At 34.6% G+C, this 26,449-nt stretch overlaps 2 protein-coding genes across 5 annotated transcripts in view; one reads left to right on the forward strand and one right to left on the reverse strand.

Moving 5' to 3' along the window:
- Positions 1–5,841: 5,841 nt before the first annotated feature.
- LOC125878509 (mitochondrial import inner membrane translocase subunit PAM16 like 2-like) overlaps positions 5,842–26,449 on the forward strand; it is an 80,887-nt gene continuing 60,279 nt past the window's right edge. The window contains exons 1-5 of one of the 4 annotated variants that reach the window (XM_049559786.1): positions 5,842–6,000; positions 8,171–8,221; positions 15,976–16,063; positions 16,241–16,371; positions 16,458–16,873. In XM_049559786.1, coding sequence (XP_049415743.1) covers positions 8,219–8,221; positions 15,976–16,063; positions 16,241–16,371; positions 16,458–16,580 — 345 coding nt within the window. In that variant the 5' untranslated portion in view covers positions 5,842–6,000; positions 8,171–8,218 and the 3' untranslated portion in view covers positions 16,581–16,873. Of the gene's footprint in view, positions 6,001–6,476; positions 7,060–8,170; positions 8,222–15,722; positions 16,064–16,240; positions 16,372–16,457; positions 16,874–26,449 lie in introns of those variants that run through there. The other 3 variants (XM_049559787.1, XR_007447758.1, XM_049559784.1) reach the window with 3 other exon arrangements.
- On the reverse strand, positions 12,618–15,301 carry LOC125878503 (uncharacterized). Its single transcript, XM_049559777.1, has 2 exons — positions 13,952–15,301; positions 12,618–12,857 (listed from the first exon to the last, which is right to left on the reverse strand). The coding sequence occupies exons 1-2, from the start codon at positions 14,763–14,765 to the stop codon at positions 12,823–12,825; spliced, it is 849 nt and encodes a 282-aa protein (XP_049415734.1). The 5' UTR covers positions 14,766–15,301; the 3' UTR covers positions 12,618–12,822.

Here is a 26,449-nt window from a genome sequence, read left to right on the forward strand (position 1 = left end):
GAGGTCCTCATAATTGTTTTTGAGAAAAAAAATTCTGGTGCACCGGGGAGCCAGATCCATGGGCTATAACACACAAAAAATTGAGGAATTTGGGTAATTCCTAAAAAATACTTGTAAATGCGAAAATAGGCGTGAAAAAAACTATGTGAGTATACGTGGTAGTTCCCCAACTCACTACGAAAGGTGCTCCGGGGCTCCAGATTAATGTGCTTATAACACACGAAAAATTGAGGAATTTGGTAACTCTTAAAAAGGGCCTGCAAATGCGAAAATGGGCATGGAAAAATGGTGTGAGGATAAGTGGTGGTTACCCAACTCATTACGGAGGTCCACGTAAAGTTTTTGAGAAAAACATGTTGGGTGCTCCGAGGGCTAGATCCATGTGTTATAACACATGAAAAAATTGAGGAATTTGGGTAATTCTAAAAAAGGCTTGTAAATGCGAAAATAGACTTGAAAAAAATGGCGTGAGTATAACTGGTGTTCCCCAACTGATTACAGAGGTCCTCATAAAGTTTTTTGAGAAAAAAAAAATTGGGTGCTCCGGGGCGCTAGATCCATAAGCTATAACACACGAAAAATCAAGAAATTTAGGTAATACTTCAAAAGAAGGCCTCTAAATGCATTAATGGGCATGAAAAAATGGTGTGAGTATACGTGGTAGTTCTCCAACTCATTACGGAGGTCGTCATAAAATTTTTTGATAAAAAAAATTGGGTGCTCCGAGCCACTAGATCTATGGGCTCTAACACATAAAAAATTGAGAAATTTGGGTAACTCATAAACAAGGCCTGTAAATGCGGATGTGGCCTGAAACAAATGGTGTGAGTATATGTGATGGTTCCCTAACTCATTATGGAGGTCTTCATAATGTTTTTTGAGAAAAAAATTGGGATGCTCCGGGGCGTCAGATCTATAAGTTATAACACACGAAAAATCGAGGAATATTGGTAATTCCTAAAAAAACATCTCGTAAATGCGAACATGGGCGTGAAAAAATGGTGTGAGTGTACGTGGTGGTTCCCCAACTCATTATGGAAGTCCTCAAAAAGTTTTTTGACAAAAAAATTGTAGGTACTCCAGGGCGCGTTATCCATTGGCTATAACACACGAAAAATTGAGGAATTTGGGTAATTCCAAAAAAGGGCCTGTAAATGCGGAAATGAGCATGAAAAAATGGTGTGAGTATAAGTGGTGGTTCCCCAACTCATTACGGAAGTCCTCATGAAGTTTTTTGAGAAAAAAATATTTGGTTGCTCGAATGCGCCAGATCCATGAGCTATAACACATGAAAAATCAAGAAATTTGGGTAATTCCTAAAATAGGGCATGTAAATGCGGAAATGGGCGTGAAAAAAATGGCGTAAGTATACGTGGTGGTTCCCCAACTCACTACGGAGATCCAAATAAAGTTTTTTGAGAAAAAAATTTGGGTGCTCCGAAGCGCCAAATCCATGGAGAACACATGAAAAATCAAAGAATTTCGGTAATTCCTACAAAAGGCCTGTAAATGCGGAAATGAGCGTGAAAAAAATGGTGTGAGTATACATGGTGGTTCCCAACTCATTGCGGATGTCTTCATAAAGTTTTTTTTAGAAAATTTTTTTGGGTGTTCCGGGGCACCATATCTATGTGCTATAACACAAGAAAATTGAAGAATTTGGGTAATTTCTGAAAAAAAAAAAAAGGGGCTATAAAGGCAGAAATGAGCATGAAAAAAATAGTATGAGTATACGTGGTGGTTCCCCAATTCATTACGAAAGCCTTCATAATATTTTTTTAAATTTTTTTGTGTGCTCCAGGGCGCCAGATCAATTGGCTATAACACCCGAAAAATCAAGGAATTCTGGGTAACTCCTAAAATGTGACTTTATATGTGGAAACGGTCGTAAAAAAATGATATGAGTATACGTGGTGGTTCCCAAACTCATTACGATGGTCCTCATAAAGTTTTTTGACAAATAAGTTTTGGGTGCTACGGGGCACCAGATTCAACACAATAAAAATCAAGGAATTTGGGTTATTCATAAAAAAAGGGTCTGTAAATGCGTAAATAGGCGTGAAAAAATATGGTGTGAATATATGTGGTGGTTCCCTAACTCATTACAAAGATCCTCATAAAAAAATTTGAGAATTTTTTTTTAGGTGCTCCGAGGCTTTAGATCCATGGGGTATAACGAACGTAAAGTTGAAGAATGTGGGTAATTCCTGAAAAAGGGCTATAAATGCGAAAATGACATGAAAAATGCAGTCTGAGTATACGTGGTGGTTCTCCAACTCATTATGGAGGTCCTCATAAAGTTTTTGAAACAAAACTTTTTAAGTGCTCCAGGGCGCTAAATCCATTGGCTATAACACAAGAAAAATCAAGGAATTTTGGTAACTTCTAAAAAGGGCCTGTATATGCAAAAACAGCCGTGAAAAATATGGTGTGAGTATACGTGGTGGTTCCCCAACTCTTTACAGAGGTCTTCATAAAGTTTTTTGAGAATTTTGTTTTGGGTGTTTCAGGCCGCCAAATCCATGGGCTATAACACACGAAAAATTGAGGAATTTAAGTAACTCCTAAAAAAGGGCTTGTAAATGCGGATATACGTGGTGGTTCCCAACTCATTACGGAGGTCTTCATAATGTTTTTTTGAGAATTTTTTTTGGGTGCTACGGGGCGTCAGATTCATGTGCTATAAACACACAAAAAATAGAGAAATTTGGCTAATTTCTAAAAAGGGGCATGTTAATTCGGAAATGTGTGTGAAAAAAATGGTGTGAGTATACGTGGGGTTACCTAACTCATTACGGAGGTCCTCAAAAAGTTTTTTGAGAATTTTTTTTTGGATGCTCCAGGTCACCAGATCCATGGGATTTAACACAGGAAAAACCGATGAATTTGTGTAATTCCTTAAAAGGGTTTGTAAATGTCGAAATGGATGTGAAAAAAAAGGTGTGAGTATATGTGGTGGTTCCCGAACTCATAACTGAGGTCTTCATAAAGTTTTTAGAGAAAAAATTTTGATTGCTCTAGGGAGCTAGATCCGTCAGCTTAACAAACGAAAAATCAAATAATTTGGGTAATTCCTAAAAAAAGGTCTGTAAATGCGAAAATGGATGTGAAAAAAATGGTGTGAGTATATGTGGTGGTTCCTCAACTCATTACGCAGGTCCTCATAAAGTATTTTGAGAAAAAAAATTGGGTGCTCCGAGTCCCAGATCCATGAGCTATAACAAATGAAAAATTGAGAAATTTGGGTAATTCTTAATAATGGGACTGTAAATGCGGAAATAGGCGTGAAACAAATTGTGTGAGTATTCGTAATGGTTCCCCAACTCATTAGGGAGGTCCTCATAAAGTTTTTTGAGAAAAAAAATTGGGTGCTCCGGGCTGCCAGATCCATAGGCTTATACACACGAAAAAGTGACAAATTTGGTGATTCTTAAAAATGGGAATGTATATGCGGAAATGGGCATGAAAAAAATGGTTTGAATATACATGGTGGTTCCCCAACTCATTATGGAGGTCCTCATAAAGTTTTTTGAGAAAAAAATTTGGGTGTTTCAGGGCACCAAATCCATGAGCTATAACACATGAAAAATCGAGGAATTTGGGTAATTCCTAAAAAAGGGCATGTAAAAGCGGAAATGGGCATGATAAAATGGTGTGAGTATACAAATGGTCCCCTAACTCATTACGGAGGTCCTCATAAAATATTTTGAGAAAAAAATTCGGTGCTTCGGGACGCCAGATCAATGGGCTATAAACACACGAAAAATTGAGGAATTTGGGTAATTTCTAAATAAGGGCCTGCAAATGCGGAAATGAGCGTGAAGAAAATGGTGTGAGTATATATGGTGGTTCCCCAACTCATTGCTGAGGTCCTCAAAAAGTTTTTTTGATAAAAAAAAAGGTTGGGTGCTCCGGGGCTCCAGATCCATGGACTATAACACACATACAATTGAAGAATTTGGGTAATTTCTGAAAAAGGGCCTATAAAGGCGGAAATGGGCATGAAAAAAAATAGTTTGAGTATACGTGGTGGTTCCCCAACTCATTAAGGAGGTTTTCATAAAAAAGAATTTTAAAAAACTTTTTGTGTGCTCTAGGGTGCCAGATCAATGGGTTATAACACGCGAAAAATCAAAGAATTTGGGTAACTCCTAAAAAGGGACTTTAAATGCGAAAACGATCGTGAAAAAAATGGTGTGAGTATACGTGGTGGTTCTCAAACTCATTATGAGGGTCCTTATAAAGTCTTTTGACAAATAAGTTTTGGGTGCTATGGGGCACCAAACCCAACACACGAAAAATCAAGGAATTTGGGTTATTCCTAAAAAAAGGGCTTGTAAATGCGTAAATGGGCATGGAAAAAAATGGTGTGAATATATGTGGTGATTCCCCAACTCATTACAGAGGTCCTAATAAAGTTTTTTGAGAAAAGAATGTTGGGTGCTCCGAGGCTCTAAATCCATGGGATATAACAAACATAAAATTGAAGAATTTGGATAATTCCTGAAAAAGGCCTATAAATGCGAAACTGAGCATGAAAAAATAGTCTGAGTATATGTGGTGGTTCCCCAACTTATTATGAAGGTCCTCATAAAGTTTTTGAAAAAAACTTTTTGAGTGCTCCAGGGCGCCAGATCTATGGGATATAACACAAGAAAAATCAAGGAATTTGGGTAACTTCTAAAAAATGGCATGTATATACGTAAACGGACGTGAAAAAAATGGTGTGAGTATACGTGGTGGTTCCCCAACTCTTTACGGAGGTACCCATAAAGTTTTTTGAGAAAATTCTTTTGGGTGCTCCACGCCGCCAGATCCATGGGCGATAACACACAAAAAATTGAGGAATTTGGATAACTCCTAAAAAAAGGCTTGTAAATAAGGAAATGAGCGTGAAAAAATGGTGTGAGTATATATGGTGGTTACCCAACTCATTACGAAGGTCCTCATAAAGTTTTTTCAGAAAAGAAATTTGGGTGCTTCGAGGCACCATCTATGGGTTAATATAGACACGAAAAATTAAGAAATTTGCATAATTCTTTTTAAAAGGATTTGTAAATGCGAAAATAGGAGTTAAAAATGGTGTGAATATACATGGTGGTTACCCAGCTCATTACAGAGGCCTCATAAAGTTTTTTCAGAAAAATACTGATGTGATATATATATATAGAGAGAGAGAGGAATTTTGTTATTTCTTTAATTTAATTTTAAAAAATTAACATAAAGAAATAAAAATTAGAGGGGTTTGGTTGTAGTTCATCGTCTCACCTCTCTTCCTGACCAAAATTTTTTCTCCAATGTAACAACATAATCCTTTGATTTCCATGGAAACCAAAGGGTTTTAAGCTTGAAAACGCTGATTAAATTGGTAAGGATCTTCTTTTCTTTATTTTCTAATTAAGGTTTTGTTCGCGTTTTTCTTACTGATTAAATTTCTTGTTCCGTTATCATCCGACCATGAAATTCTTAACATTGTTGGAGATCCACATCGACCAAAAATAGTCATGAATAGAGGAGAGAATATTAAATCCTATGAAATTAAACAACTAATTTGTGTCAAGTTTAAGATATTTTTGATACTTTTCTCTTTTTAAAACATAATAATGATATTTTTGTGATAATGTAACTAATTATATTTATTCATCAAGTTGTTGTTACTATAAAAATTTATATCTATATCTTAAAAAGTATCATTGGAAGCACCTTTGACTTTAGACGATAACAATTCAGAAGTAGAAAAGTACATAAATTGATAAGTTAGGATGTGAAACTTCAAATAAAAAAATAAAAAATTCAATATTTTTTTTTTAAAAATAAAAATAAAATAGAACCTTGGTCCCATTAGCCCTTTGTGTGTAATTTCTAGGAGAATCAAGAAACCTCTCCCACCAAAAAAATAAATAAAAATCATTTGAATGAACATATAAAATCAGCCATATTTCTTTCCCAGAGAATTATTACTATCTGATTTCACTCATATTTCGCCTTCCCTCTCAAAAGGTACGCTTTCCAATTTTCATTTCTCTTTAAAGTTTTCAACTTTACAAAAAAAAAAAAAAAAAAGATCATTTTGGGGAGGTCATCGATATGCTTTGATTATGTTTTTTTTTTAAATTGGTAACTTTATATGCTTTGATTATTGTTTGAATAGGACTCATGCGCTTTAGCTGATATTAATCACAATTTGGGTATATCAAATAAATTGTACAGTTACCCGTTAATCTCTTTCAATTTGTTTCATAATTGGTTGAGTACAACTATAATGATTGATTCAAGTATTTTAGTTGACTACAAAGTGTGATAATGGTGAGACTTTATTCTATTAGGAGGCCACTAAGCTATTTCAGGACTCGTTTGGTGTAGGGTATAAGGTATAATAATCCCAATATGAAATGTAGGATTATTTTATTCCATATACATGGTGTAATAACTTATCCCAAGATCGCGGTAAAAAACCAAACTTTGCAATCTTGTGCTTTATCTTAGAACACAATATCCCAAACTCTTGGTTACAAGGGTGGTTCTACTAAAGCTGTGGCTTTTGACCCTGTAAATATTTGAGGTCTAAAAGCAACTTAAAACATGCATATTTGTAAAATTTTGAAGCCAGATGGTGTTCCGCACTCTATTTTGTTGTAAGTAATTCTTTTCTTTCTCTTGAAGAAAATCAAATCGATTATAAGAATTAACTACTTTGTATTTTAAGTAGCTAACTATATAAAGAAAGTTGAGGCGGAGGTCACCTATTTTATTGAGCCCCTGGTTATGGTTAGCTATAATGAGTGTGTTTTGAGTAGTGGTGTTACATTTACAAGCTAAAATGAACCAAGGCTGGATAATAATTGGTTAAGAGGCATGTTTCTGCAGAAACCAGTTACAATGTTATTACCAACATTATTTGGGACATACTGGCACAGAAGTTACAAAGCCTCGAGAAGATGAATTCTGAAATTCGACTTACCTATCCTATTAGCAATGAGAAGGAATGATAGAGATGGATGTTGGCTTGACATGTTAGCCAAAGAAGCACAGACAACTGCCAATCTCGCTCCGTACTAGGTGGAGTGACTAATTTACTTTTGCATTATTACATCAAAATTTATATCTCCATTCATGGCAATGTTGCTGCTTCTTCAGTGTAATAAAGGGACTGCCCCTAGATATCCATCATTCCCATCGAATTACTTAATACGGAGGAACACTTGCTCAAAGTCATATACCTAGAAAAAGATAAGCTATTCTGCATCAGAAAATATATGCAGGGAGTAGAAAGGTTTTTCTTGGTAGTATTATGTAACACAGATGATCTATTTTGCACATTTGAGCTTTGCTTTGTCTTTTCTGTTTTTGTTTGGTGTAAAATCTAATAAATGTGACAATGCTTCACCAAGAAAGTGATTTTGCTTTTCAGTACATCAAAAGTCTAAACAAAAGACTCCCTCCGTTTCAATCTGTTTGTATGATTTTGACCTGGCATGGATTTTAAGAACATAAACAAGTCTTTTGAATCTTGTGGTCTTAAACTAAAGAGATGTCGAATGTACCAAAATTTCTTTTAATCTTGTGCTCTTAAACATGACATGTGGAAAGTTGATATTAAAGAATTGTCAAAAAAGGAAAGAAATATTATTTTTTAAACGGGCGAAAAGGAAAGCAAGGCAAACAAATTGTAACGATGGGAGTAACATTTTTTGATGAGGAAAGTGATTTTGACTTGGATATAATTTAAAGAAGAAGTCACTGATATTCGATATGTAACAGTGATTAGTTTTATCAGAGATGTAGAAGAATTTGGACTAGAAGGGACTAGGGAGAGGGGGTAAATGAGTGGAATAAAATGCATAACATGGAAGACTCATGAAGGAATTATTTCTTTGTTGTGATACTTTTAGTCTGAAATGTTGTCAGTAAGATATTTTTTCAATCCGGATATTTATGTTGTTGCTTTCTCCAAACTCGTTGATGCTTAACTGCGTGCATGTTTAACCCTTGACTGGCCTTATTCAAAAAGAAAGGGAAACATGTTTAACATTTGTTGCTCGGATTCTAGCTTCTCCTGTTTTCACTGTTAATAGTTATTGATCTTACTGGGGACTAGTCATATATGTATTCAAGTAGATTTTGATTGTTGAATCTGATTGATCTGCTCTGCTGTTTGGTCGTTTCTTAGGTTACACATTTCCACTTTCGTGGTTAGGGCTACCTCAGAATTTCAGCAATGGTATGTTGTACTGTTATCTTTTTTATTATTGGTGCAATTTTTCCAGGATATGCTTGCCAATCCATTCTTCCTTGAATTTGAGTATCATTGTTTGGCTGGTTTGTTGGGGGTTTTTTTCATTGTTTTGCTGGTTTATAGAAGTCTTTAAAATTATATTTGATAATGTTTGGATCTTCGATTTTAATTCTTTAACCTATATCAAATTGATACACTGTTTCAATATGGAGGGAGGAGGGAAACATTGATGTATGTTTTGGGACTCAAAATGTTAGGCACCACCTTTGTGCTTAATGAAATGACTCTCTTTATTCTGTGATAAGTTTGTAGACATGATTCCTTATCTGGATGATATTCAACTCAAGCTTTTGGTAGTGGTAAGAGCGCAATGCTTGATGTGTGGGTTTCTCTACTCTTTTGGTATACTCTACTTGTATAGAATCTCCCAACATTAATCAAATCATTTAAATTATTAAAAAAAGGGTAAAGAGAATATTACATTAATAGCCTGAGAAATTAGCAAATGGGGCAATAAGGAAGGGATAACATTTGTGGTAAAGACCTTCCATCTTCAACTATGAGGTTAGGATTCGAGTTATCAAGGGAGCAAAATGAGAAAAAAAAGAGATTGTAGGTCTTTCAAAACAACTTCTTTCCGTTTGACTTTAGGTTTACCTCTTTCTCTCAACACCTTCACTGATTATAGTTTCACATTTATAGATTAGTGCATCAGAGGTCAACATAGGACATGATTAAACTTTCTCAAATGACCTTCTCTCATTTTATCCTTTATGTGTGTTACTTGTCCCGTCTGCTGAACATGAACATTCTGAATAAGTGTGAAATCACCTAATACTTGCATGTTGAATGACTTCCACTCAGTGCCGTAAGATGCTGCATTTTGTGGCATTTCTTTGATAAAATAATTAAGTAGGCAATAATTTACAGTTATGTCTAATTTAGTCCTTGGTTTTGCATCGTACCAGTCAATCTTTTAAGGGTAATCTCTTTTTAGTTCTAATGTGGCCAATGTGATTGAGGTCAATGAAAAATGAATTATTTAGTTAGAGATCTAATTTTTACCTTTAAGCTCTATAAAATTTTCAAAGTATTTGTCTCCAATATGCTTTTGTTCCTTCTGCCATTGTCAATTATGGTTCCGTTACTTAGCTAGGTTGCACTGGCAACCATATTTGATGGCTAAGTAAAAAGAGTTTTGTTGAGATTAACGCATAGAACAACACAGTGAACTATGCTCCCAATCCATAAGGATGAGAAAAGAAGAATTGAGTAATTTGGGGAAAAATTCATCATCTTACTTCTGTACAAGTATGTATATTTATACAATGGGAAGTAACTAATCAACAACTACTTTACAGCTGGCATTCAGCTTCTAGAATCTTCAGTTACTAACAGAAATGACTAACTAATCCTAACTAACCAACTAATGATAACAAGATTAAGTTAGCTAATCTAATCTCAACACCCCCCCTCAAGTTGGAGGTGTGGAGAACACTGACAACTTGTGGATTGCTGCAGAATGTTTAATCCCAGTCAGTGTCTTTGTCAAGATGTCTGCCAGTTGATTGTCAGAGGCTATATGATGCAATGAAATAAGGCCTGCTTGTAGAAGATTTCTCACAAAGTGACAGTCAACTTCAATATGCTTTGTTCTCTCGTGAAATACAGGATTTCTAGCAATGTGGAGGGCTGATTGACTATCACAATAGACATCAAAAGGAGTTGGTGATGGTACTGTGAGTTCCTCTAATAATCTGTTGAGCCAAACCAATTCACTTGCAACCTTTCTTAAGGCCCTGTACTCTGCCTCAGCTGAAGATAATGATATGGTTTCTTGCTTCTTTGATTTCCAACTCAGAGGACTGTTACCTAGTAATACAATGTAACCACTTACTGACTTCCTAGAATCAGGGCAAGCAGCCCAATCAGAATCACAATAAGCTCTGACATTATAAGATTGATCGTGTGACATGAAGATTCCTAAGGTAGGATCTGTCTTGAGATATCTCAAGAGGTGAAATGCTGCCTTCAAGTGAGGCTCCCTGGGGTCTTGCATGAATTGACTAAGATGCTGTACACTATAGGATACATCCATCCTAGTGTTAGTTAGGAAATTCAACTTTCCAACAAGCTTTCTGTAAAATGCAGGATCTGAAAGTGGAGGCCCTTCCTTAGCTTGGAGCTTTATTGTAGGATCTAGTGGAGAATTACAGCTGCTCATGCTGGAAATGTTGTAGTTATTTAATAGATCAAGGACAAACTTCCTTTGGGAAATAATGAGACCATCATCTTTGTAAAGTACCTCCATCCCAAGAAAGTAGTGCAGCCTTTCTAAATCTTTAATTTTGAACTTGTCATGCAAAAAGGTCTTAAGTTCTTTTATTTCAATTACATCTGTACCAGTCAAAAGAACATCATCTACATAAACAGCTACAAAAACAGTGGAATCTGCAGTTTTCCTGTGGAAAAGTGAATAATCATTCAGTGAGTGAGTGTAGCCTCTAGAATATAGGACCTCAGCTAGCTTAGCATACCACTGTCGACTAGCTTGCTTCAACCCATACAATGACTTGTTCAATTTGCAGACCAATCCTGACCTGTCCACTGCCAAGCCTGGGGGAATTTCCATATACACTTCCTCATGTAGCTCTCCATGAAGGAAGGCATTATTTACATCAAGTTGATAAATGTTCCAGCCCTTCTTTACTGCTGTAGCCAACAAAGCTCTCACAGTAGTCATCTTAATCACTGGTGAAAAAGTCTCAATGTAATCAATTCCAGCTTGTTGAGTGTACCCCTTCACTACAAGTCTTGCTTTGAACCTTTCAATGGTCCCATCAGCCTTGTGTTTCACCTTATACACCCACTTGCAACCTATTGCCCTTTTACCACTTGGCAAATTCACCAAGTCCCAAGTATGATTTGAATGAAGTGCCTCAAATTCCTGTGTCATGGCTAACTGCCAAACAGGATTCATAGCAGCTTCTTCATATGAAGAAGGTTCATCATCATTGCTAATGCTTCTAACAAGAGCTTGACTCTCAGTTTCCAGAATCTCAGGTGGTATATGATGATGTTTTGAGAAAGCAGCATTTAGGGAAATATTTTCATTAGGTAATTGATGGGCTGGTTTAGTTATGGTGTTGGGCAAAATGTAGTCATGAAGGTAAGCAGGTAATCTATGTGATCTATGAGGTCTGGTAGGAACTACAGTTAACTCCCTATTATGAGGAACAATAGAAGATTGTTGAGGGAAAGATGAAAGAGGAACAGATGGTAAGTCAACTGATTGGGGTAATAAGGTGTCACCTGGTATGTTTCTTGCATCAAGTACATTATTATCAACATGTGGTACAGTATGTGAACCAATTTCAGTATTAATAGAATCAATAAAAGGCACTGAGTTTAAAACAGAAGGAAAAGAAGATACATCAGAGACAACAACAAAAGGAAATATATTTTCTTTAAAAACTACATCTCTAGAAATGTGTATTTTTCTTGTGGTCAGACTGAGAACCTTGTATCCTTTTGATCCAAATGGGTACCCTATGAAGATATGGGGTGTGGTCCTAGCTTGGAGTTTATCTCTTTGGCACTTTGGGATAGTAGGGTAGCACAAACATCCAAATGATCTCATATGGGAGTAGGATGGTTTGGAATTGTACAACAACTCATAAGGAGATTTACCTTTGATGTGGGAAGTAGGGAGTCTATTGATGATATATGTGGCACACAGAACACACTCTCCCCAGTATTTCAGTGGTAGTTTGGATTGGAAAAGAAGTGCTCTGGTAGTTTCTAGTAGATATTTATGTTTTCTTTCAACCACACCATTTTGTTGTGGTGTGTAGGGACATGTTCTCTCATGAATGATCCCTTTGGATTTAAGAAAGGATGATGTTTCTGTGTTAATGAACTCAAGTCCATTATCAGTTCTTATGGACTTTACTTTGGTGTCAAACTGATTTTCAATCATGGATATAAAAGTCTTGATTACTCCTAGGGTATTACTCTTACAGGTCAGAAGTTGAGTCCAAGTACATCTGCTGTAGTCATCAACTAGGGTAAGGAAATATTTATGATTGTCATGAGTCACTGTATGATAAGGACCCCAAAGATCAACATGCAGCAGTTGGAATATTTTGGTGGAAGTATTGGTACTCTGGTGAAATGGCAACCTTATTTGTCTTGCCATTGGACAAATATTACATAAAAAAGGTTGTTTAGTGGGGAAGTTATTAGGTATGGATCTTATTTCCCTCATTTTTACAAAAGGTACGTGTCCAAGTCTATTATGCCACAACACATTCATATCACAAGTAAGAGACATACAAGAAGCTGAAACATAAGATTGATTCATGTCTTTTGGAATAGAATTCTGCATAGTGGATTTGTGTAAACACTTATTCTTCCTAGATATGCTATCTATATTGGAAAGATGATTACATTGAGTAGCAGTACAAGAATTTGAACTGTAAGTAAGAACACTTGAAGCAGCATGAGCAGGAACAGCACACTTCATATCAGAATGATTGTTGTTCTTCACACATTTGGGACAGAGAAAATATAATCCATTTCTGACTTTACCAATTTCCAGAGGCCTCCTCATTGAAGGGGCCTGTAGAATGCATGAAGTTTCAGTAAGGGTCTGTTTGAAAGGACACAATGGAATTGGGAATTGGTGTAATTGGTGTAATTACTCTCTTTGTCCTGTTTGGTAGACCAAGTAATTACATGGTAAGAGGGGAATTGGGTGTAATTGAAGGGGTGTAATTACACTCTTCAATTCCTTTGGGAGGGTAAGGAATTGAGTGTAATTACACCATGTAATTACATGAATTTTTTAATACTATCTTTTTTAATATATTTTTATTTGAAACACCAAAAGGTCACTTCTTTCTTTTTGTCTGGACATTTCCATTTCTTTCAACGGCACAAGAACAAACCTTGTGCATCTTCTTTCAAAGTTAGACTTCTTTCTGATTCATTTTACTTTCAAATTTTGATGTCTAGGTAGATTATGTATGAGTTTGATCTTTGTATTTTTTCCTATTAGTTCTTGAGATTAAAATAAATATGAGAATTAATTTTTTTTCTTTAATTTTTTATAATAAATTGGAACTGGATTTGGTGTCTAAAGTCAAATTTGTATTCATTAATTAATTTAAGTAGTAATATTATTTACTTAAAATCTAATTTATTTTAAAATTTAACTGTGTAATTACTCTGTGGCATCCAAACAGGACATGAGTAATTACAGTGTAATTACACTGTGGCAACCAAACATGCCAATGTAATTACTAGACAGTGTAATTACTAGGCTGGTAATTACTACCCTAGTAATTACACCAATTCCAATTACCAGGTGGCTTTCCAAACAGACCCTAAAGGATATAACACTTTTAGGCAAAGTCATGGAAAGACACTGAATGGATATAAGATTGTACTTAAAAGAGGGCACATACAGTACTCTATGCAATACAATGTTTGATGCAATTATCACAGTCCCAATTTGAGTGACTTTCACCTTATAGCCATTTGGTAAAGTGATCAGTAAAGGATAGGGAAGGTATGTAATGTCGGTTAAGGATTTTATATCAAAAGTCATGTGGTTTGAGGCGCCTGAGTCTAGAATCCAAGAATCAACTTTGTTTTTGAAACATTTGCAAGATAATTTTCCAAAATCAATAGAAGAAGTGCAAACTATCATACCTGCAAAGTTCACATTGCCATTTACATGATCCATGTTTGAAGCATTATCCCCGCGACTCTCTGATTGGAAATGTTGCAGTAGATTCACAAACTGCTCATATTGTTCTCTTGTCAGCTTGGGACTCTGTGTATCATGTGTACCAGCATGTTCCTCACATCCATTCGTCATCACATTGGATGAGAAACCATGCACATCATTCATAGGACCTTTGCCTTTGGTATTCCTGAAATTCTGATTGTTACTGCGATATCCATTTTGAGAATTCTGATTGTTGTTTGATTGTTGAGGATTGGCTTGTGGGTATCCGTGAAGTTTATAGCATCTGTCCCTAGTATGGCCTGTCTTCCTGCAGTAGTCACATACTAGACGACCCCTATTTCCATTATAAGTAGTTGTCTGAGAGTAGTTGGTTCTAAAATTGTTGTTACCTGCTGCATTTTGACGAGGCTGTCTAGAGGTACTGGCTCCTCCTGAACTACTAGCATTGAATGAGCCTGATTCCATCATCATTTTTCCAGAATTACCTGCATTAAGAGCAGTAGACTCCATGAACAGCTGAGTGTTAGGCTTGATTTCTCGCTGTTTTTCATCCTGCACTAACAGTGAAAAAGTTTGTGCAAGCGATGGTAGCGGGTTCATCATAAGGATGTTTCCTCGAACTGCAGTATAAGTCTCGTTCAGTCCCATAAGGAATTGAATTAATCTTCTCTCTTGTTCTGCTCTGAAAACACTCTCCTTTGCTCCACAACTGCAGTTGCATTTACACTGAGTTTTAACATGTAGAGTGCTTAATTCCTCCCACAATCTCTTCATCCTAGTATAGTACGTTGTGATATCTGATGTTCCTTGAGACAAATCATTTATCTCCCTTTGAATCTGGTAGAGTTTTGCTCCATTTGTTTGATCATATCAATCTTCCAATTCTCTCCATAATTCGAACGAATCATTCACATACTCCACACTATCTGCAATTTCCTTAACAAGCGAGTTCAAAATCCAAGAGGTAACAATGTTATCACACCTTTCCCATTGACGATATTGAGGCGTCTCCAGATCTGGCCTCTTGCACTCTCCATTAACAAAACCGAGTTTATTCTTCACTGAGAGGGCTCTGTAAACACCTCTCTTCCATGACCTAAATCCTGTTCCATCGAAAGGAATTGGTACCAATGCTGCACCTGGATTATCAGAGGGATGCATGTACAAGGAAGAGTTGGCATTTTCAATCCCAATACCATTAGGATTTCTACCAGTATCACTCGATTCCTCACCATTATCATTCGCCATCATAGATCAGCAATTCAACAAGAAGAAAAAAAATGAAAAACACACACAGAAGAAAAACAACGTATCCGCAATGTACTGCGTGTGAGTGGATGAATCACGAAGTTATCGATCAATTTGAGCCTGACTCTGATACCATGTTGAGATTAATGCATAGAACAACACAGTGAACTATGCTCCCAATCCATAAGGATGAGAAAAGAAGAATTGAGTAATTTGGGGAAAAATTCATCATCTTACTTCTGTACAAGTATGTGTATTTATACAATGGGAAGTAACTAATCAACAACTACTTTACAGCTGGCATTCAGCTTCTAGAATCTTCAGTTACTAACAGAAATGACTAACTAATCCTAACTAACCAACTAATGATAACAAGATTAAGTTAGCTAATCTAATCTCAACAAGTTTAACGACTAATCATGTGACCTCCCCTCTGTCCCCTAGACAAAGTATTGTTGAGGATTCATATTAATGGGCTTGGCTATTGCATCCCTCCTCTTTTACCCGAGCTCACCCAGGCAGAGTAATCCCCCCGTAAACAAAGTAAAATCATTAAGTTTGAAACTCTTTTACCAACATGGTTCTTATCATAGAAAAAGCGGATATTTCAGGCCATAGCTCACATTAGGTCAATGTTTGTTGATATTGTTTTATTTCTTCAAGTTCATGAGCCCTGTACTTACTTGAAATGGTATCTTATTTCGGCAACTATGCAATCATGTTGTTCTTGAGGCAGGCTGCAAAAATTCTTGCTAATTTAATTGCAATGGGCTCTTCTATATTGGCAAGGGCTTTTGTTCAAGCATATCGTCAGGCATTGTCCAGTAAGTATCTTCTGAATTCATGTTCCTTCTTTTTTGAGAATAACTTTGTACTCAATTAATCTGAGTCATTCTGTTCTGCATCATAAGCATTTCGGGGCTGTTGGGGTGTTTGGTTTGTTTTTTCTTGCTTCCATGCACATCTTGCTCACTCTGTACTTAACTGCATCCTGATGGCAGATGCCTCGAAGAATGGTGTTGCTCAAGAAGCAGTGCAGAATATTAAAAGATCTAGCAAAACCATGACGGAAGCAGAGGCAAGACAGATTCTTGGTGTCACAGAGGATTCATCATGGGAAGAAATTGTGCAGGTTCGTTTAAATGTTTGCCGTTATCTTGTGACACTGCTTTTGTCTTTAATATGACATTAATACGTCGCTTATCATTTTTCTTGCAGAAGTATGACAACTTGTTTGAGCGAAATGCTAAAAACGGGAGTTTTTACCTTCAATCAAAGGTACATAGAGCTAAAGAGTGTTTGGAAGAAGTTCACAAACCTAAAGAACCAGAAACAAAATAAGAAATTTTGTGCTGATGTTTAGTGTATATTCTTGCTGCTAATGATTTACCTAGCTAGTTCCTTGGATCTTTGTTGAAAATTTTATATTTTGGTGACAGCAGTTGAGGTTTCTGTTCAAGAACTTCAATGTAGTGAGTGTGTTAAGACACATCACAACACAACACAACACAACACACTCACACCATTGTAGTATACATGTGTATAAAGGGATCAATTTCTTGAGTAGCTAACAAAAAAAGAAGTTGAAAAAACTTGATGACATTTTCGCCCATTATTTTAAGTTGTATTCATTATTCAAGCTTCTTATATGGTGATGTTTAAGTCACAGCAAAAATGCTGTTTATCTTGCATTATTTTGTTATGTTAAAACATCGTGATGCACAAAATCGTTATAATTTAAAAAGCAAGGCAAAAAAAATCTAGCATTTTGCCTTCTTGTTATAACATAATTTAATTTAAATTGTATTATCCTGTTTCTTTTTTTCTTTCTCTATATAGCATTTTGCCTTCTTGTTATAACATGTTTGCAAAAAAAAAAAAAAAGTAAAAATCTAGAGCTTCGTTTAACATGATTCTCAAGGTCTCACGAGAATGTATGAGAGGAACAAGAGGATTCGCACATTGTCAGGTCTAACAAGATTTTTTTTTTCATTCTCAAGGCTTGAATTCGAGATCTTTGATTAAAGGTGGAAGGATCTCAACCATCCCGCCACATGTTCTTACTTTTTAGATACAGAATGATATATAATACTGATAGGGGAGTATTAGCCAATTTAAATTCCTTTTTCATCCCAACTTGTCAAACTCGTACAAGTTGGAACCTTTATCAAAACTAATTATGCAATGATCTGTAAGACTGCCTGAAATCTCAAAGAATTGCAGTTCTGAACTGTTTAATTTGCTGGTAATGATTACAAAAATACGAGGAAAAATTACATATTCACACATGGTGATGAACTTGCAAGTGAGTAAAATTAAATGTATGATAATTAGTGAAGATGAATATTACAAGGTCAAAAACTGAGAACTTCACCATCTTCATCATTTGGGAAGGTAACACATTTGAAAACTTTGCATTTTGAGCACAATAAGTATCCCGTCTGCGCGGTAAGATGAAGAAAAAACTTATTTCCATGGAAAAATAATGGAATGTGAGATGATAACAATTCCTAGAAGAATACAGTAAAAAGAAAACACTTACAGCTCTACATGATGGACACCGACGATAAATTTTGTTAGTCTCAGATTTTACATTGGTCTTCTGACCTTTACAAAAATCACAGAGCAGCCATCCAGTGCCACCACAAGGCTCACATAAGATTCCTGCCTCAACCTTTCAATTGAAAACAGACGGATAAAGAGTTTGAAAGCAGCACACCATCTCAGTAAGCAAGAAACGCAGATGTTGCAAGAGGTAAAGATTCAGTATCTTAAAATGGAGAGCAGATGATATTAATAGAAAATGAAGTATCTCCACTTAGAACCAGGTGGGGTTAAACCAATGCAGATCTAAACTATCTACCAAGGGTCATTGCAAAACGGAAAGAAGACAAACTGATCAGGAGAGTAATGACATTTCAAAAAATTTAGACTATAATGAACCAGTTGATCTCATCATGTTAGTCGAAACACCAGCAACACTCATGTTAACATGGTCCAAATAGAAACACATTACATTATCTTATCAAGATTAAGGGATGAAAGGGGCTCCGTGGAGAATTTTGGTGACGTCCTCCTATCACAGGTTATTAAGAAGAGAGACCAGATATTTCTATCATCTATCAGTACGGGTTCCCAAGCTCCGAGAAATGCATGTTCTTTTCACCTAGTTCACAGCAAAGGGACCATCCTTACAGTTGAAGATTTGAAGAAAAGGAAGATAGCATATATGCATTGCCAGGCTGCAGCACGATTGTGGTGGACAGTATTGTATCTGTTTGGGGAACACTGAACAATGCTAGCTATATGTTGGGATATGGTGTTTAGCTGGACTTCAGAAGAAGGAAAAGAAGACATAGAGCATAAAATGTGGTTCCTATGTGGGTACTTTAGAAGGAAAAAAAACATGAAAGTTTTTTGTATAAAGTAGGAAATGATTTTGTAGGTGGGGGGGCTTGTCGTTGTTCTTAGTTAACTTTTGGTGCAACCATAAGCTTTCTAACAATATGAAGTATTCAAGTCATACCCACACCAAAGTTAGAACATCAGGGTAAACTAATTGTGCAGTAAAAGGTAATCTGAATCGAAATTCAATGCGGAATGCAGAAGTTTCCCTCAGTTTCTTCTGTCTCTGTATCTCCGCGGTACAACTTAGAAATAGATAGTAGCCTCAGGATTCAGGAATAGCTGAGAAATATTCAACTTAAAGAATATCTAGGGCAAAGTGCAAACATGATCCAGTAAGATATGACAGATGGGAATTACACATTCACCAATTACTTTGTACACAGGGCGAGGCAAGCAATGCACAAGGGGAGCTAGAGCTGAGTCAGTTACTGCTAATTAATGAGAATGAAAGAATGCAACTTTGTGATGAAATCTTCTAGCAATACATGAAAAGTCCAACAATTGGATAAAGTACTTTCTACAATTTTGTAGAGAACTGTAATTATTTAGTAAGCATAACATAGTTGGAGTGTAAAAAAGATTCTTCATGTATTTACTAGCAATAAAATCACATTTAGGATTAAATGGTGTCCCTACTTTAATACACTAGTGTCAAAATTGTTAGAAACCACTTATCAAGAGCAGGTGGAGTCATCCATGAGAGACCTCTCTACGTCTCATTCCCAATCAATGGACAAAAAGCCTATTTTTTTATGCATAAATTAGGTGAGATGTTTTCGGTTCTGCCGTGTGTGTCAAGTAATAGGAAAATAGTGTATTTTAGTGCAAAAAAAAATTTGGAAAAGATATTCTTATTTAAAACATAACTAAACTTGTAAGAGTTTCAAGATGACATGACCAATTTTCGGATCTGTTGTGGCCTGTGTGTTTCAAGTAATAGGAAAATAGTTGTATTTTAATGCAAAAAAAATAAAATTGGACAAGATATTCTTATTTAAAACACAACTAAATTTGTAAGACTTTCAAGATGAAATGACCAGTTTTCGGGTTTGCAATGAATTTTATGTAATAAAAAGAATAGTCGTATTTTAATGTAAAATTATTTTGGACAAATATTCTTATTTAAAACACGAACAAAACTTGTAAGAGTTTTAATCCAATAAATCGTTTCTTGATTTTGATTTTCGAATTTATACAAATTTAAACTTTATTAAATCGTTCTTTGAGTTTAACTTGTCAATTCTTCGAACACCACTAGCTTGGCCATGCTCTCTTGATCTTAGCATATATTTTTTACGTAGTAGTCATCCTGCTTCAAGCAAGTATGATCAAGAAAATTTTCACGAAAATTAATATTGAGGTAATTTTGGTAGTAGTGATATTTCAATTGTGTCATATATGTGTGGTTGGTCGGAAGTCAATTTGCAGCTGATACTAATTTAATAATCATGTATATAGTGTCGTTTGATTACAACATTTGTTAGATTTCAAGAGAAAATAATTTCAAATGTTCATACAATCAGTTATTATATTTTTGCATATGTGTTGTATAGTTTAGATTTTTTTATTTTTTAATATAACTATTTTTTGATTGATATGACTTGATCAAAAATATTATTAATATCATACATAGTGCAGTATCATATCAACAATTGTCTATATTTTTCTTGTGTTTTATGTTATTATCATTAAATAATTTATTTTATTTATTCATAAATGTGTTGAAAAATTTCTTCAATTGGTAACATATGACGAGGGCTTTGACATAGCTTTAGGAAGCGAAACATGATAGCGGATCTACTTGCAAAAGAGAGCATAGAAGGAAACTTTTTGAAGCATAGTTAGAATTTACTTTTGCTAGAGATTTTCTTACTTTGACTTGTAATAGTAACTTAGCTACACATCTTGACTACGCTACTCATTTAGTCTCTACGATCCTACTTTTTGTTATGAAGCATAATTAATATAGCTATCTTATTTCAACCAAAAAAATTATGATGAAGGGTTTCATTTTTATTTTACTCATAAAGAAAATTAAAGATAAAATAAATTATTCTATAATATCATTGCGTATGTAACAATTTATTTTTATCTCTATTTTTTTCTTTCTTGAAATGTATTATAAGTTTTTCTTTTTCATTTTTTATTACTTTGTGAATGTAATAATGTAGGTTATTTTTTATGTCTCAATTACATAACTATGAAAATTTAAGTCTATCTATTGTTTAATTGTGCCCTTTTAAAATAGTAATGTGACACATCTCCTATCCAGCCAAATCATTTAGTATCATTTTTCTTCTTCTTATTTGAGCCCCTTTATTTTCGCCACTCATTTATTTATGTTTACAAATAAAATCATTGCATAATGCGTAGTGTATTTAGGGGCCGTTTGGTTACTGATTAGAGTTATGCATGTATTAGTTATGCAAGATTTAGTTATGTATGTATTAGTTATGCAGGGTATAGTTATGTAGGTATTAGTTATACAGAGTTTAGTTATGTAGGTATTAGTTATGCAGGGTTCAGTTATGCAGGGTTTAGTTATGTGGGTATTAATTATGTGAGTATTAGTTATGCATGTGTTATTTAATTATGTAGAGATTACATTACATGAATTGTTAACTATTGAATATTGATTTTAATATAAATTAATATATGGAAAAATTACAGGAATATACACCTTTTGTTTCATTTATTTCCATTATCCCCTATTACTTTTAAAAATCTCCAAAATCCCTTATTTCTTTAATGTATTCGAGCTGCATATTAATGATCCGAGCCAATATTTAATGTATCCGAGCTACATATTAATGTATTCGAGCCAGTATTTAATATATCCGAGTTACATATTATGTATCTGACCTACATATTAATGTATTCGAGATAATATTTAATGTATCCGAGCTTCAATTATTGTATCCGGTTTTTTTAATTTTTAAGGGATTAATGTAATTAGAAACTTATTAGGGATAGATTGTAATTTCATATTAAAAGTATGGAATTTATGTAATTTACCCATAATATATACTATTTACAAATAAAATAAGTAAGCAAATAGTATAAACTCTCTCTTAAAAAAATAAAGAAAGGAATTTTCTCTATACTTAACTAGGGATTGTGTCTTTTTTTCTCTTTGTTTTTTTTAATGTTTAAAGCTTACAAAAAAATATATATATATTAATATATTTCAAGCACATTATACTATCCTATTTTAGTGCGTTGTTTGTACATTTTTAGTATACCAAATATATAAATTATACATAAATTCACATTCTAAATAAAAAAATTAATACATGGTAATTAAATATGTGGATATATTTAGTAATATTTAATGTGAATACATAATTAGCATATGCACTATCAAAATTATACATTCTTATTCATAATATTAATAAATATTTATATTTTGATTTTAAATGAAAATAAATAAAAAGTCGTTTGTATACGAAAAGAAATAAGAAACAAAAATAGTTGAGAAAATAGAATAGTTATGTAAAGTTTTCAATAAAAAAAGATTTAAAAATAAATTAATAGGGACAAATGTGTAATTTATCTTTCGGAAAAGAGCCTAAAATACCCTCAAAGTATTGGAAATGGTACAAAACTACCCTCCATCCACCTATTGGCTCCAAAATGCCCTTCTCATCCACCTATTGGCTCCAAAATACCCTTGCCATCCACCTTTGGGTTCAAAATTGACCACTTATTTAACGGTTTTAAATTTAAACTATTTAAATATTTTTTTAAAATACTTGGCGCTCAACTATTGGTTATAATTTCATTTAGTAATATCATTTATAAACCAACCCACTACCCACCCATTACTAATTAAACCCCTGCCAATTAATAAACCAATTCTAATATCAAAATCGCCCTAAACACTACTAAAATACGACGAAATTATAGATTCCTGAAAATGACATCCAAAATTATTCGAGTCCGAATTGAAACTCCAATTAAATTTAGATTGAGCCGCTTATTTAGGACACTTTCAATAAGATTCTCTTTCAAGCTTGAATTCAAAATTTATGATTAAAGGTAAAGAAGTAGTACATCCCGAATTAATTCATGCACTTTTTTGAAATATAATTTTATAAATATTTATGATTTGTTTTAATTATTAAAACTTTAATACATTATTTTAAAAAAAAGTTATCTATTAAGTAACATCACATAATTGAGACGAAGGAATAATTAAGATGAACATAGTCAGTCTTTTAAGTTTACGGTAATTTTTATTTAGACACTTGAATTATAATATGTTTTGATTGAGGACTTGAATGTATGATAATGTACCTCTATAGAAATTTTCGCCTCAAATTTTTAGAACCACTCATTGGCAGTAGTTTTCCTGTTGTTGCATTAGTAATGGGGCGGGTTTATTAATTGGGTGGGGTTTAATTAGTAATGGGTGGGTAGTAGATTGTAAATTATATTAATAAGTTAAATTATAACAAATAGTTGAGCGTCACGTATTTAAAAAAATATTTAAATAGTTTAAATTTAAAACCGTTAAATAAGTGGTCAATTTTGAACCCAAACGTGGATGGCAAGGGTATTTTGGAGCCAATAGGTGAATGACAAGGGTATTTTGGAGCCAATAGGTGGATGAAGGGTAGTTTTGTACCATTTCAAATACTTCAAGGGTATTTTAGGCCCTTTTCCGTTTATCTTTTTAATACATGTATAACTAATACCCACATAACTTATTCCACCTTCTATCCTGCATAACTTATACATAGATTCCCTCATAAGTTATGTATGTATTAATTATGTAGGATTACAAAAAACACAACCAAACACCATATAAATAATACATGAATATTTTTTATACAATATTTAGAACTTATCAACCAAACATAGTATAAATCATGTTGACTTTTCAACATGATAAAAACTTTTACCAAACATAGTAAAACTAATTCAATGTTTTATACATGAATAATATGCACTCTTATATCGTAACTCGTTTGGTAGAGTGTATTAACAAAAATAATGTATGTATTAATTACATGTATTAGTAATCCCTTGTTTGTTGCATTTTTTCATTGTATGCATTAGTTATACACTCTATTGTGTATTGATGAGTTTATTACTAATACCTAGAAATCCATGGTATTAGTAATGCAAAGGATTTAATGCATGCATTAATATGGTTAAAGACTCAATTGCCCCTCAATAGTACTTTTACATCTTCTCCATCATAATTCTGAAGGATACTTTTGTAAATAAATATTTTTATACAATGCATACTATTTTTAATACACCAAACCAAACAATGCATAAAAAATAATTTATGCATAACTAATACAAGTATAACTAATACATGCATTACTAATGCACTCTATTGGATATTATTTTTATACACTCTACCAATATGGATGGCAATGGCGCGAGGCGGATGCGGGGCGGGGTGGGTTTAAGGCTATGTGGGTCGGGACGGGTTTAAGGTTGTGTGGGGCGGGTCGGATGCGGGGCGAGTTGCAGTGGATTTTTTTAAAATTAATGTGGGGCGGGGCGGGTTGCGGGTATATGTGATTTTATGTGGGTTCAAACTTAATTTTAACTTTTTACATGTTATAAGAGTGATAGAACATTATTTATTAAGATAATTTCATTAAAGCTACTAAAATATTCAAGATAATAAATGAAAATGGTTCAATAAAAAATAATACAATTTCTTACATGTTCCCAATTGACCTCTAAAAAATAAAATTTTAAGTCACTATCCTATTAAATTAATACAATTTAATGAAAAAATAAATTGATTTTTATGAATTTTATTTTTAGTATCAAACATAACTAGAAAAAGACAATATCAAAAAAATTATGTTGGGCGGGTCTATGCAGGTGCAGAGTGGGGCGGGTTGAAAATGAAAAGAGTTGTTATGCGGGGTGGGGCGAAGCGGATTAAACATTTTGCGGGTTAATCTCAACCCGCACCACCCCCGCCCCCGCCCCTGCCCCGCACCGCCCCATTAACATCCCTATCTACCAAACGACCCCTTAATGTCTAGTTAAATTATATATTCAAGTTGTTAGTAACTCATATCTCTCTATCTTCTTAATAACTTTACCCCACCCCCTCCCGCCAGCCCCGTACCCCCCCTCCCCCCAATTTTTTTAAAAAAGTTTGTTCTTAAAAAGTATTTCGAATTTCAAAATTTTATTTTCACCCCACCCCTACACTCGTCTCCCCCACCAGCCACCCCCAAAAAAAAAACATAATAAATTTAAAAATTGTTTATAAAAAATACTTTCAATTTTAAATATTTTTTTTCACCCCTACCTTGATCCCTCTCCCCCCATCACCCCCCCCCCCCCCCGCCCCGCAATTCCGAGTTCGTATGAGTGAGTTATGACCTTTGGAAGTTGGGCTGTTGGAATAAGGAAAGTCTAATCCGGATTTTTAAAGGGTAGTTTGGTCTTTTCCTTAACCTTTTATTTTAATTCGTTTTTGGTAATTAATTAGGGGTCTAAGCTGAATTAGATCAGTTTACACTTTTACCAAAATAGTTAGGGTTTTGAGAGAAGAGAAAAGAAGAGGAGAAAGGAGAAGAACGTTCAAGATTCGTCAAAATCGTCGAGTTTTGCTTGTGGATTTTGGCGGGGGTGATCCCTACAAGGTATGTGAGATCACATTGCATTTGGTTAGTCCACCCACGCGCCAATCATGATTCAATTCAGCGAAATATGTTTGATTTTGAAAGTAAATCATTTGAGTTCTTGATGATATTCGTTTAAATTCTTGTGGGTTGTGTTGTTGAAGTTTCTTGAGGTTTAATTCATGTTTCCGGGTGTAATTTCAGGTTGAATCTATCATATATTGAGGGTATAAGTGATTCTAAGTGTTTGGGGAAAGAACCATTGAAGTTTAGAGGGTTTAAAGATGAAAAACGAAGGAGAAAAGTCGGGGATTTTCTGGGCAGGGCTTGGGGTGCCGCGCCTGCCAGAGCGCCACAAAAGTTCCTTTGAACTTTGGCCTTTGGCGCGTAGCACCACAGAAAGTTCTCTGAACTTTGAGGGCAGGCGCCCCGCGCCTATCAGAGAGCTAGGGACGTCAGTTTTCCCCATTCGTTCCCCACCTTTTCATACTTGTTCCTTAGTGATGTACCTATGTTTTCTAGTCGATTCCAACACTCTAAGGTGCATCTAAACATCATGAAATCATCCATAAACATGAGATAATGAACCTTGAATCCATAATTCAATTCAAGAAAAGTTAAGATCATAGTCAAGAGAAGTAAGAGTCAAGTCAAGATAAGTTCTTAGAGTTTTCCAAAAGTCTTTTTCAAATGTTTTAACTTTGTTTTAAGACTTAAAGTTCAAGTTGAGTAAAGAGTAAAGCTTGAGGTTCATTTCTTCAAAAGTATATGGGGACTATGTATTCCCAAAGAGATTTAAAATGCTTACACATTTAAATAAAAATAGAAACTGAGATTTCCAAAGACCCTTCGTGCTAGTTTTCAGAAAAGACTAATCGTTTTCTAAATAAAGCTAGAGGGGAAACTTTGATTTCCAAGATAGCCTTTGCGCTAAGTTTTGAGCACTAATCTCAAATCACAGAAAGAAGTATGTTTTTAAACATAAAAAGCTAGTATATTTTGGGAGTAGTATTGAGAACCGATATGGGGGAGAGTTCAGAAAACTCTGAGCCGCCATAAACCATGTAGACATCATGGGTAGAAAAGGATCATACTTTTTAGATGATTCCTTTAATGCTTTTTAGCATAGACTGGTAGATCCACTTAGTAGTTCAGGTTCTATACCCCCGGCAAGGTATAGGAAAACCCTGGCAGCGT

The sequence above is a fragment of the Solanum stenotomum genome, chromosome 10 (assembly GCF_019186545.1).
Source record: "Solanum stenotomum isolate F172 chromosome 10, ASM1918654v1, whole genome shotgun sequence".
Lineage (NCBI taxonomy): Eukaryota > Viridiplantae > Streptophyta > Magnoliopsida > Solanales > Solanaceae > Solanum > Solanum stenotomum.

Excerpts from the sequence above, each read along its gene's own strand:
- LOC125878503 (XM_049559777.1), bottom strand. The coding sequence starts at position 14,765 with ATGAAGAGATTGTGGGAGGAATTAAGCACTCTACATGTTAAAACTCAG. Across the intron at positions 12,858-13,951 it reads TGGCAATGTGAACTTTGCAG|GCCCCTTCAATGAGGAGGCC; the intron begins GTATGATAGTTT and ends TGCATTCTACAG.